Source organism: Nerophis ophidion, linkage group LG11, assembly GCF_033978795.1.
Source record: "Nerophis ophidion isolate RoL-2023_Sa linkage group LG11, RoL_Noph_v1.0, whole genome shotgun sequence".
Taxonomy (NCBI): Eukaryota; Metazoa; Chordata; class Actinopteri; order Syngnathiformes; family Syngnathidae; genus Nerophis; species Nerophis ophidion.
The window spans coordinates 41,214,444-41,228,221 of record NC_084621.1 but is presented as its reverse complement, the minus strand read 5'-3'; the positions used below and the strand labels follow the sequence as shown (position 1 = coordinate 41,228,221).

Below are 13,778 nucleotides of genomic sequence, written 5' to 3'. Positions count from 1 at the left end.
TTTATTGCTTTTTAGGCATATTTTCAGAAGTGCATCACATATCAAATGCTCCTCTTGCTTTTTGTGTTTGTCTAGATTTTAAAAAGGGGAACTGCACTTTTTTGGGAATTTTGCCTATTGTTCACAATTGTTTATGCATTCCAACTCGGAAAGAAACAGAAATAAAAGTCCGCTTACAGTGGAGACAATGGGAGGACCTCTGTTCCGCCAATAAAACCCAATAGTACTACATTTACATGTCATGATTTAAATATTTAAACTATTTATAGCAGCGCTGTGACCACGAGCTTGTGTGCCAATACACCTCCATGCTTTTCCAAGTTTTAATCAGTTTTTTTGTGTAGAATGACGTCTGGCACACCAGATAGTTCCACATGTCTGGGAACCTGGCTGACAGTTAACACTTCAGATCACTCGACAAATCTTATTGTGGTAAAGTATAGGGATCGATTCTATTGCATAGTTTGCCTCTTTTGCTTGTATTTGCTTTTAGTGGTAAGATCTAGGCCCCTTGCGTACTCAGATCGGTCACATTGTTTTCTACGGTGTAGCCATGTTGGTTTAGTGGTTCAGCACTTCGTTCACATTTGTTGATGAATCTCATGTCCGAATACAACCTATGCACAGACAAATTTGTGATGGAAATTCGCAGGTGGCTTTAATCTCATATATTTACAGGCACAATTTTAATTATTGTCCCTTTTTTAGATTAAGTAAATCTACAAAAGCTACACAGTTGTTTACAATGGACTCATCACTGCTGCTGACTGCTATTACAGCATTGGATCAGGTTCTGCCGTCTTGTGCAATTTACTTAATATTGAAAGACTGCTTGGTCTTTTTATTTTTTGTTCCTTCAGATTACGCAACTTTGCGAAAAGCTGGCCTGTCCATTGCAGCGGTTATGTTCCTGATGGGCACCTTCATCCTCGGCTGTAAGATAATTTGAAGACTGAGTTTGTGATTAACGTTCACATTTTTCTCGTCAACTCTTGCACTCAATCTGCTCCGTGTAGGTGATAAAGTCTGCCGGCTGCCCAAGTGCTGCAAGAGGTCATCAAAGTAAGAACTACAATTTGTTTTACAGACGCTTCTGATTGTGCTAAATTACCGCTGACCGGGTGATTTTTGGAGTAAAATAGAGTTCAAGTATGCATGAAAGCTATCTGCTTATATGACGCACGGGTGGAGTAATTCATATCACAGCACTGAATGACGTATAATCCATCACTTGAAGCAACTGCATGAACAGAATGCTGACGAGCTATGTTTTCTGTGACTAAATGATCCAAATCATGAGTGTAATTGCTACAAAAAATTGGGTTTGTTTTGCTTTCATACTTTGTGATTGATTGCATTTTGTTAAGATAATGTTTAATATTTAGTGATTGATTGCATATTGTTATAATAATATTGATGTGTTTACATTCCAGGTCATATTGACAGGAGCAAAGAAGAGATACAGTCATGAAAATGCTGGAAAGGATGTGTTGAAAAATGACAAATACAACTGAATTTGTCTATTCAGAACTGGACAGAAAAGGGTAAAACTGGCAATAAAGTGACATTATTCACTTTTTGTCATGTTATTTTATTTTAGGATGGAAAATTAGAACCTGGTCATTTTATTGTGTTTAGTAAAACACATCGAAGTGGTTCTACGCTAATGAAAAAAGTACCCGAAAGAATACAAGTCACGGACATGGCACTTTCACCATGGCAATAAACATGAGGCAAAAAAGAAAAAGGGGAAAACATTTTAAAAAACATTTAATGGCATAATCAATTCCATACAGTACATTTTCCAACTGATTTGAGCGCTTAGCCTCCAAATCTGCTATGAAATGTTTGTTTTTGTTGTTGGTTTGGTCTACTACTTACTAAAAAATGTTGGCACAAATGAACTGATACAAAAGTACAAATACTTAAAAATTTAAACAAGTATTTTACAATCTTTTTGCTAAACTGACAAACACTAAGTAAGCAGTAGAGGGTATCACAATTTCATAGACACAAGCATACACAGTATCAAATAAAGGTCATAATGTAAATATATTGCTTTGTGAATTTGTACAGACATTTAAAGCTACAATATGTTGAGAAAGTGTTAAGACAGTTCGATTAAAAAATTAGCCTGGCTAAGATATGTTAGATATATGCACAAGCTGATTTTTACCTGCCAGGAATGTTGAATACAAAGTAACCATGCACGTGTGCAGGTATAAAATGTGAAATGGTTTATTTTGCAATTGGTTATATTGACTTGTTAAATGTGGAATAACACTGGTCAAAAGTTTAGACACTTTCTTATTCAAAAGCATGAACAGTACGTGTGGGAACAACTCCAAATCGTCAAGCATGCTCACTTTTGCTGAAAAAACCCCCCAAAAAAACAGTGACTTACTGTAATCGTGAAAATGAACTAGCTATTACGCTGTTTTGTTGCAGTATTTGTTCATTGTATTTCACTTAGATTTACTTTTAGCCTCATCTACACCTAGTACATTAGTGACTACTGTAAATGCTCCAATTATTGTCCAGAAAAGCAAATGACGGTTTTTCATTATCACTTGGTCAAAAACATTACCATTAACAGCTGTGGTTGTAGGTAACCTTCGGATGTAGCATTTGATAGCTCCACAAGATGACAGTAACTGCATCAGTAGTATGAGTGATCAGCACTATTAATGCTGGCTGAACAGTTACTGGTATAAAAAAAGTGGTTCTGTTGTACAATATAGCCTCATCACATCAGACCACTCACAGTGAACCAATAAAGCTGCTCACATTAAATCAAATGTACTCACACAATCATTCAGTCAGCCATTTATCATGTTATGGACTTACCATCGTCATGAAGAAGAAAAGACGAAATACACACAGCTCAGCCAAAAACCGTCACATCCGTCACTCAAAAAAGGAATGGAAATCTACCTTCACTAACAGGGCTCAAAAGCCCGAACCACTGTGCGCCAATGAACACGACTTCAGCATCAAAGGAGGAAAAAGATGAAGACCGCGCTCAATGTCTTCTCCAATAGCCTGTAACACGGCATACAGTAGCCAATGTCTTTTGTTAGATTTGAAAATTAAGACAAGCACTTGTGTAAATATTTAATGTTTTAATGTGTACATATGCATCTTATAGCCTTGTCAACATAAAATTTCTTCAGAAATTAGGTGGGTGCGCAATATAGCTGTGAACTGATGGTAATTGTTAATAAATGACCGTGTAGTAAAAAAAAGCCTTGTTTTCCCTTTTGACTTTCTCATGCACTACAAATCATACCGTCTAGGGATTACTTAATTTAACGGCAATTGAGTAGCATTCAGAATGAAAAAGGCCTCAGAGAGTTGAGCGTGTTAAAACACGTTTTGATTGATATTCTCTTTCTGCTTTTTTCCCCTCAGACGTCTCAAATCACCTTCAGCCCTAAATAAAAATAGCAAACATGTAATTGTTTATTTTTATTTCAACCCTTTGAATGCCCATTAATTATGTCAGCTTTTTTAAAAGATTGTGCATAAAATGAGCTATCCTCAACACAGGTAAAGGGCTAATTTGGGAACTAACACACGCCCTCTTACAGTTGATGTAAATAACCAGCAGACTATAATTCAAGCATTTACAGAAATACAACATTGTTCTAATTTTGTTGGTATTTGCTGCATGTGAGGCCAGCTCTTTTTTGTGTCCATTGAAGTCCATTCTCTGTGTTGTTGATATAATTCAAAAGAACCGCTCATTACACACTGTTTGACAACTTAAAAGTGTTACAAAAAACACCTTCCTCGTTGCCTTCTGTATGGGAACAAACACGCATACGAAACGAAAGCTTTTACTCTTCCGGCAAAGATTGATTTGGCTTAAAACGACAGCAGGGAAACATCACGCTTTGTACAGCGAGAACCCAGCTATTGTTGGTATTTTCCCCAATTATCCATTAGATTTCATTTCATTTTACCTCATTTTCACACCTCCACCACCGTTGGCCATTAGCCTGCCTCTTCAGAAGTCACACAGCTATTTACAACATGCACCATTTTGAAAGGAGAACTTTCCAAAACAAAGAGGAGGTAACAAAAAAGAGAAAAGTAAACATCCACATTCATGGTGGTGGATTAATTTGCCACCTTGCAAGCGGGTGTTTACCCAGACAGTTTTTGGAGTGGCTGAGAAGGAGAAGAAGACTTGGGTGGTTTGGCACTTTTTATCATCTATTCCACAGCCTGCTGTCAGCCGAAATGGCTCGGGAAGAGAAAATATCACACAGCGAACAGGAGACTCAAATGTGGACCTCTTGTCGGTGTCTTACTTTGGATTAGCATGTTTAGTCTCAGTCAACGACCATTTCACACGAATAGGTTTGCTTCACGTGTACCAAACAAAACATTGTTGTTTATGCTGATAAAACGAGAGTATTTCCAACAGTGCAAACAAGAGATGCATTGAGCCTTATTTGTTTAGATTCCGTAAATAGAATCCAATTAGAAGGTTTGAATACGTTCCAAATGTCCTAAATTGTGTTATAAACAGTAGAGACGGAGGCAAAAATGGAATAGATTATGGGATTGCTTATGGATTGATAGTTTCTTTTGTAGGAGCAATAAACACAGCTGTTGAAGGAGTCTAATCCTCGTGATGAGATCATAGAACCTGGTGAGACGCTCTTTCTTGCATGCGTGTTACAGAGTTGCTGCCTTGCCAGGAACTAGACTGCCCCTTTCTGGTCCTGCTCTGTAGGTACAGAATAGATCCTAAAGCAGAAGAGTGGGGCAAAACATACAGATTAGTTGAGACAGACAAACACAAGCATGTCATTTTCTAGTTATTTTTAGGCTGTTTCTCCATTTAGTGACACAAGGACACATCTGCGTGTTGGAATTTGGGAAACACATGTCTGTCTCAAGCGACGCGGCTGTGACAGGTGCACAGAGGCTGCATCGTCTCTAAACACAGCTCACCCCAGGTGAGACTTAAAAACCTGGCAAGGCACCGTTGCTCCAACAAGCCAAAGGTTGCTGTGTGATTAAGCGTCTTTTCAGCAGAGCAATCAGGAGCAAACACAAACACACATGTGCACACACACACACACACACACTGCAGCCCAGGAGGCAGGCAACAATCCTGCAGAGAAATTTAACCCTTCAAACTTGACTTGTGACACGGTTCAGTAAATGTTCTAAAATCCCCCCGTCTACTTGGAAATGTGTAACCACGTCGACACAACTTGCGAATCATGCATTACACCAGCCACCAGAGCTTCATTCAAATGAATAAGCAAAGTTTGGGTGTAAAAAACCCTATGTTACAATTATGACTACCTCATACTTGTCCTACTAAACATGTACAGTAAAGCAATTATTGGTTTAAGTGTGTTGTCCTGCCCTTGTCACTATTCCCCCAGCCCCTTTACCTATTTGGCTGTGTCTAAATTCATGCACTTGCCTACTTATACTTACAGTAGCATTTTGAGTGCACAAGTGGGTTCACGTAGACAAGTACGCCAAAACGTAGTGCGCCGACATTGCCCAGATGTTGCACTTAACACACCTCAAATAGTGAGTGTACAGCAATGGATCCGCCCACTGCTTTGCTACGTCAACACGGGCGCCATTTTGCAGCAGTCAAACCCCCCCATCAACAAGTACAAGTCAATGTGAGAGCAATGTGTTTTATGATGAAATTGCATTACCTTTCACATTCATGTGGCTGTCAAGTCAATCAAAATATTCCTAGATTTGTAGTTAACAATGTAGCATATGTATAGTAGTAAGCAGGGCTGCCCCCAGCTAAATTGGGGCCCTTATAAAATTTTTCACACTTCTATCTAGAAAAACAATTGTTTTACTTGTTTTTTTAACCAGATCCAAGTAGTATGTGATTCATTTTGTACTAAAATGAATGAATGAAAATGAAATTAATATTTGTTGTAAAAAAAGGTAATATTGAAACATCAACTTGCAATTCTCACTGACACATCTCCAACAGAGATTCGAACCCCATACAACTGTTTACAAGACCAGCACCAACACTGACACAGCAGGAAGAAGCTAGGAATAAGATGTACCGTATTTCCTTGAATTGCCGCCGCGCATGTAATATGCGCCTGCCTTGAATTACTGCTGGGTCAAACTCGCTCCCCACATGTATTAGCACATGCTTACTTTTACCGCCGGGTCTAATTTGTGACGTCACGAGTGACGCTTCCCCTGTCACCTTTTTCAAAATGGCTGAGGAATTTTTCTTTGCTTTTACTATGTGTAAATCAGGGGTCTTGTTCCACAACCAGACAGATCACACTGATGGTTGTGATATAAAACAACTTTAACACTCTTACTAATATGTGCCACACACTGTGAACACACACCAAACAAGAATGACAAACACATTTCGGGAGAACATCGGCTCTGAAACACATTATAAACGCAACATAAGAATTACCCAGAATGCCATGCATCTATGACTCTTGGCTATATTATACACCCCGCTAGCACCAAATGCCCCCTCTCCGTGCGTCGGTTGAGGTGGGCGGGGTTGGGGGCGCGTGTATAATATAGCCAAGAGTCATGGATGCATGGCATTCTGGGTAATTCTTATGTTGCGTTTATAATGTGTTACAGAGCCGATGTTCTCCAGAAATGTGTTTGGTGTGGGTTCACAAAGTGTGGCACATATTAGTAAGAGTGTTAAAGTTGTTTATATCACAACTATCAGTGTAAAAGGTATGGCTGTTGACCAAGTATGCATTGCAATCTCATATGAGAAGCAGCGAAAATGCATGCGTCCGGCCGGCATCGCAAATAGCATGGTGTAAAGGTGGGCGCGATGACATGTTATAGAGCAGTGGTCCCCAACCACTGGGCCGCAGCCGCAGAATAATTTTATAATAATTTGTATTTATTATCACAATCAATTTTTACTGCATGCCACTAGTAAGCGCAGGAGTGAGAAGAGGTTTTAAAATTATTAGCGCCTGCTTACTTTTACCGCATGCCTTGAATAAGCGCAGGAGTGAGAAGAGGTTTTAAATTAATTAGCGCCCGGCGGCTATTTAAGGAAATACGGTAAATATAAAAATATAAAATTTCATGAGAAGCTCTCTGTTATTCATTAATTTACATTTTACATGCGCTTCTTTCCCCACGGATTTCAAGGCTCAACACACAGTGCGTGATCTGCGTATTGGGAGTGGCAGCAGCCATGGTAGCAATCGTGGAGAGGAAATAGGAAAAACATTTGAAATGAAATGATAACATTGTAGAATACAATTTCTTTTAAATTGAAATTGAGAACCATCACACGATGAAGTTCATGTCAACAATATGTAAAACTATTCAGTTACATAGGTTATGTACTGTATTGCTGCTGTAGTCTTGACAAATGACTGCCGCAAGATGGCGTATGAACTGGCCAATCCGTGAGTCATCTATTGTATATGTCTATGATCCAAACCACCTTCAATAATCACCATCTTGGCTATTTGGCGTAAGGGAAAGACAGGGACTAATTTGAGTGGTTAGAATTCAAAATTAAAAAAAGAGAAAAATGAAGAGGAAGCAGCTCAATACTATGATGGTCATATAATGGATTTGGTACAGAACTACACAATTTAAAATGTCAGGCCTCAGGAACTAAGAAGCCAGTGCATATAATAAACATAATGTAAGTACAGACATATTCGATTTGAGACACAGCATTGGTAATTTACTTTTTTTGTATTTCGAGTGAAATTCTACAAAATGTGCGCTTAAATGAAATTATTAATACAATACAACTGGTGGCCCAGGATTTTAAAACTACTAAAAATAACAATACTTTTAATATTGATTACATTGTTGCAAATGTAAAAAAATGTTTAGGATGTAGAAGTGGCAGGTAATGCAAGCTGCGCATCCAGCAAAAACACAGGCTAAAAACAGGAGGGGCTAAGAAATGGGACAGTTTTAAAGTCGGATTAGTTACTTTCACACAAAAAATCCCAATTTATTTTTAGGCGTACTGCTGCCCCCTTTCTGTTTATTTAAATACTGCGTGTCCACTATTTAAATCTGTTTTTGGGGGTTTTTTCAAGTTGCATTGTTTGAAGAGTCCGTTAATAACAGCCTATTTTTAGATCAAAATATGATGCACCAAAATGTGCAGATAGTGTGAAATAGGCAAACTGCAATTATTTTGAAAGGACTTCTGTTTGTTGTGTGATTTGGGGTATTCCCAGTTACATGAGCAGACACAATCAGACACATTATTCAGTCAACTGATACAATTTCATTCAGACATTTGCAAGTGACCTGACCAGTGTTTCAAGGTTATCAGCATAAAAATGTTTGTCAGTTTATCAGAACAACCAATAAAACGCTTCAGGCTGTGGTGTGGTGACTGCTGATAGGAAACATTATCATTAGAACACGGTCGATGTATTTGGAAAAACAAAACATGTGTTTAAGGTCAATCATGAGAATAGCTGTAGAACAAGTTAGATCCTGTCCGATTTGGTCACGTGAGACCAGTGGTTCCAACCGTTTAAGATGAGGAAGATGCAGGGTGTTTCCAGGGTGACGCATGAAGAACTCAGGCTGGGTTAGTAATTGCTTAGCAAGTCCAAGCAAGCTTGGAAGGATGAAAGCTGGTTTCAATTTGCCACCTAGGTGTTTTTTTTTTCTGGTTTCGAGACTGCTGGGTTGGGTAATGTGGGCCAAATGGGCAAAGGCAGCAGGCTGACTGTTAGCTACCAGACTGGTTAGGTCACCTGCAGGCTAACTTCACATAAAAGTGGGTCAGGCATTGTGTCTGACACACACGAAAATAGTCTGCATTGCAGAGCCATTCAACAGCTACAATAAATTAAAAAAAATAAAAATATATATACACAGTGTATATATATATATAACAAATAGAAAATAAAAATGCAAGTTTGACAATGAAGAAATGCGACCTTACCCTTGCCGTTTGTGCATGCGGCGTCTGACTAATATTACAGCTGCAAGACAGAAAGGGAACATGTCACATACATAGCATACATTTATTCAGTTCTTCACAATATTACATGGCACGCAGGGATTTCTGCCACACATTGAAGGGCTTGTTACCAGTGGACTTGAAACATCCGCTCCCTCTCAAGTACAACACTTACCAACAATAGCTACAACAGAGAGAGCCAACATGCTCACAGCTACAACGATGACTATCAGAGTGAACTGATCTAAAAGACAAAAACACCAGGAAACTGTGTCAGCTCAAATGACATCCAATGCTCAAATACATATTTGCCCTGAAAAGCGTTATATTCTGCTGCTGTTTTAATCACCTGTTGGGTCTTCTTCTCCTTTGGTTTTGTCAACAAATGTGCCAGAACCTCCTCTGTCATGGAACTCTATAATCTCTGCAGGACAAGATGACAACACAAAATGAAAAAAAAACCCGGCAATAACCAAACACCCCAAAAAACGTATTTAATTCATTTTAAATCAGCCCTTTAAGTCATCCAGCAGATGTAACATTATAAAGTGGCATTGCGACTAAACGATGTGTCTAATATTTACATTTCTGACAGATATGTTGACACACTCATTCCCTCCTTCACATAGTCATTTGTGCGTGACTGTGCCAGTTTGCCAGTACCTTCCAAGCATACTAAATAAAGACATGAAAAGAGCCGCCGCAAACAATTTCAGGCTTAATAAATCACATTGTGAGCGCTAAATGAGCATAAGTGCATCTCCTTCTCTCAATATTGTGGCTGTTTTGGATACCAGCATATCATGAAGGCAAACATGCTAAATGGATCGCTTTTGTTACGTTTTTCATTTAAAGTATGTAATCCTCAACGAACAAGTTTAGGAGATCAGCTTTACGTGCGCTATCAAGTTTGCATGTTTTAGAAGACGTAAATCCTTTCATTTTTCTAAAACGTGTTGACAGAAAGTCGTAACACTTCTTAATTCAAGCAATATGTATAAAACGTTTTATATTTTTTATAAAAAGTTTTGGACAGAAAGTCGTAACACTTAATTCCAGCATACTTATAAAACGCCACCAGGTTACCGTATTGCTTCATCCTGTTCATCCTCTGTAATGCGTCTTTAAAAGCTGAGTAATTTTGCTTTATTTTATTTTCAATATTTTGTGGGTATATTGTGGCACTTTAAAATGTTAACCAATATACTATATGTACAGTTACCAAAGGCTATATGATGGCAACAGTTTGAATTTAGATTAAGTTAACTGCCTATATGTAACATAAAAAAAATAATCTACAGCAATTTAGAACAACTTGAAAATCGTGTTTGATATTAGTGGTTGCACTGTATGCTCATTTTTGTTTTGAAGATTGTGTTCCTGTTTGGACTAGTCTATATAGTTTGGTTACTATTTAGGGAGGGTCCAACTAATATCTAGCACCATACTCATGACCATAATATCTTCTTTACAAAATAAACATAATAATGTTATTACTTTTGCAATTACAGGGATAAGGTTTCTCAAGCTTAAATTATTTCAAAAGGAAATGGGGAAAAATCTATGCCATAGCAAGATCGTGGCAGCTTTGTGAGTGTATACAAAGAAATTGTATTTTTTTTCTAAAGAGTCTTCTGCACAAATCAAGTGGCATCAGGCCCGGGTGTGGACAGATCTGTAATTCCATCAAATGTCTATCAGCGCCAAGATAAGGAGTGACACAGAGTGGCATAAAGAGGGAATGAAAATGCCAATGTTGATTAACTGAGCGGCGGGCGAAATGGCTGGGATGTCGAAATGTTAGTTGGCCTTTTGGCACAATCCTCAGGGCTCCTATAGGTATCTAATTGATTTCATTTAGGGTGTAATGGGGGATGGGATGAGACGACGGAAAGTCATCTTGGACCAACGTGGCGCGGTGGAAGAGAGGCCGTACGCAACCCGAGTGTCCCTGGTTCAATCCCCACCTAGTACCAACCTCGTCATGTCCGTTGTGTCCTGAGCAAGACACTTCACCCTTGCTCCTGATGGGTGCTGGTTAGCGCCTTGCATGGCAGCTCCCTCCATCAGTGTGTGAATGTATGTGTGAATGGGTAAATGTGGAAGTAGTGTCAAAGCGCTTTGAGTACCTTGAAAGTAGAAAACCGCTATACAAGTACAACCCATTTATCATTTAAAGCTGTTCGCACAACCCTGTTGGTCAAGAACGACTTGTACACACAGATTAATGACAACCACTGCGGGGGCCACAACCTTCCAGTACTCTTCCTTGGACGCCTGCCATTACAATGTCTGCATGAGTGACGCAAACACAAAGACCTTCTCACACTACTGGGAACTGAGGTAATCAACTCACCGTTTTCCTCAAAGGAATCCTCATCATCCAGACCTGTGAATGCAGGAAAAACACTTTAAAGACAGGCCTTTAGCAAAGTGTTCAGAATGTAGATAAACATTGGGCGTAGCATTAGGTACATGTTCAGAATCAAAAGACAAACAATACAGTATTGTAGTCTGCAGTGGTGTAAGCTGAATCATAGTGACAGGTGCTTCCAGTATTCTATTTAACACCGTTGCTGTTGTGTTTTACACATACACTTGGTCAATTTTAAGACAAAGATAAAGTTGAATATCAACCATTTCAATGATTTGCTTCTAATTAACAGCCTGTCATTTTTGAGGTTTAAGTAAATATTATTGGAACATTTACAGCATGTATATTTTTAAATGGGGCAGCACGGTGGCACAAGGTTTAGTACATGTGCCTCACAATACAAAGGTCCAGAGTTGTCCTGTGTTCAATCCCGGGCTCGGTATCTTTCTGTGTGGAGTTTGCATGTTCTGCGTGGGTTCCCTCCGGGTACTCCGGCTTCCTCACAACTCCAAAAACATGCACCTGGGGCTAAGTTGATTGGCAACACTAAATGTGCCCTAGTGTGTGAATGTGAGTGTGAATGTTGTCTGTCTATCTGTGTTGGCCCTGCGATGAGGTAGCGACTTGTCCAGGGTGTACACCGCCTTCCGCCCGATTGCAGCTGAGATAGGCTCCAACGACCCTGAACGGGACAAGTGGTAGTGAAGTGAAGTGAAGTGAATTATATTTATATAGCGCTTTTCTCTAGTGACTCAAAGCGCTTTACATAGTGAAACCCAATATCTAAGTTACATTTAAACCAGTGTGGGTGGTACTGGGAGCACGTGGGTAAAGCGTCTTGCCCAAGGACACAACGGCAGCGACTAGGATGGCGGAAGCGGGAATTGAACTTGCAACCCTCAAGTTGCTGGCACGGCCACTCTACCAACCGAGCTATACCACCCGGTAGGAAATGGATGGATGGATGGATGGATATTTTTTAAATGACTGCCTGCCTGACAGCATCATTGCTTATTATAGCAATATACGTATATAAAGGCAAGACTGTGTAGGTGTGGGTGCAAGAGAAAATATACAAGAAAACTGAAAATACAGGCGAGAGAAAGTGGAAGTGAGAAAACCTCAAATGTGATCTTTTGCAACAGTCAGTGCTCTGCAGATGCAAACTTATAAGTATATTTTTCTAACCAGTTGTCACTGAACCACAAGTCTCTATTTGACAACAACTGCACATGTCGATGTCAAACATGCCTGTTGTGACCTTGTTAACTACTTGTCACATGACCGAAGGGACACATAACAGCCCCAGAGAGAAACATTGGAAATGACAATAGCAAGACAAAGGACAAGTAGAAACATGGGAAGCCAATATGTCAGCTGGATCCTCTAAAACAGTGGTTCTCAAATGGGGGTACGCGTACCCCTGGGTGTACTTGAAGGTATGCCAAGGGGTACGTGAGATTTTTTTTGAATATTCTAAAAATAGCAACAATACAAAAATCATTTATAAATATATGTATTAAATAATACTTCAACAAAATATAAATGTAAGTTCATAAACTGTGAAAAGAACTGCAGCGATGGAATATTCAGTGTTGACAGCTAGATTTTTTCATAAATGTTGATGCTAAATATTTCTATTTTTGTGCAGAAATGCTTAGAATTAAGTTGATGAATCCAGATGGATCTCTATTACAATCCCCAAAGAGGGCACTTTAAGTTGATGATTACTTCTCTGTGTAGAAATCTTTATTTATAATTGAATCACTTTTTATTTTTCAACAAGTTTTTTGTTATTTTTATATATTTTTCCCCAAATATTTCAAGAAAGACCACTACAAATGAGCAATATTTTGCACTGGTATACAATTTAATAAATCAGAAACTGATGACATAGTGCTGTATTTTACTGCTTTATCTCTTTTTTTGAACTGATTAGGGGGTACTTGAATTAAAAAAAATTCACAGGGGGTACATCACTGAAAAAAGGTTCAGAACCACTGCTCTAAAAGGAAGTATATATTGAAAACATACAAGTTCTGCATCAATAATGAACGACAGAAACATATACTGTAGCAATAGAAACATAGTCATTTATCATTTAATGATCTGCAGTTTTCCTGGCAGTTCCTGATAATATCATGTCAACAAAATGATGAAGATGCAATACATACCATCACCGGCCGATCCTTCAAACTCATCTGAAAAAACTGTAAATAATAGAAGGCATTAGTTCACACTGTTCGGCTCAAGGTGAGTAAACGACTGATATGATGTGCATTATATATGGAGATCTTGAGCTGGGCCTCTGTGGTATATTACCTGTGCATACAGGGCTTTTAAAGTTACTATTATTTGTGACTGAATGTGGTGTATACTGTATATGTGGCCGATACTTTACATACAGTACTGTTGAGTATGTGGGCAGATAAGAAAAACATGTTG

General features: G+C 38.8%; 2 protein-coding genes across 10 annotated transcripts in view; one reads left to right on the top strand and one right to left on the bottom strand.

Annotated features, from left to right (window-relative positions):
• Positions 1 to 2,903, top strand: part of fxyd5 (FXYD domain containing ion transport regulator 5) — a 24,170-nt gene extending 21,267 nt beyond the window's left edge. Inside the window, exons 9-11 of one of the 2 annotated variants that reach the window (XM_061915986.1) lie at positions 861 to 935; positions 1,017 to 1,062; positions 1,434 to 2,903. In XM_061915986.1, coding sequence (XP_061771970.1) covers positions 861 to 935; positions 1,017 to 1,062; positions 1,434 to 1,443 — 131 coding nt within the window. In that variant the 3' untranslated portion in view covers positions 1,444 to 2,903. The remainder of the gene's footprint in view (positions 1 to 860; positions 936 to 1,016; positions 1,063 to 1,433) is intronic. The other variant, XM_061915984.1, reaches the window with a different exon arrangement.
• The window catches only part of si:dkey-262k9.2 (uncharacterized), a 25,798-nt gene continuing 13,773 nt past the window's right edge, over positions 1,754 to 13,778 (bottom strand). For all 8 annotated transcript variants that reach the window (XM_061915988.1, XM_061915987.1, XM_061915992.1 and 5 more), the window contains exons 3-8: positions 13,508 to 13,543; positions 11,316 to 11,348; positions 9,309 to 9,383; positions 9,135 to 9,203; positions 8,942 to 8,981; positions 1,754 to 4,758 (exon numbers count right to left, since the gene is read on the bottom strand). In XM_061915988.1, coding sequence (XP_061771972.1) covers positions 4,713 to 4,758; positions 8,942 to 8,981; positions 9,135 to 9,203; positions 9,309 to 9,383; positions 11,316 to 11,348; positions 13,508 to 13,543 — 299 coding nt within the window. In that variant the 3' untranslated portion in view covers positions 1,754 to 4,712. The remainder of the gene's footprint in view (positions 4,759 to 8,941; positions 8,982 to 9,134; positions 9,204 to 9,308; positions 9,384 to 11,315; positions 11,349 to 13,507; positions 13,544 to 13,778) is intronic.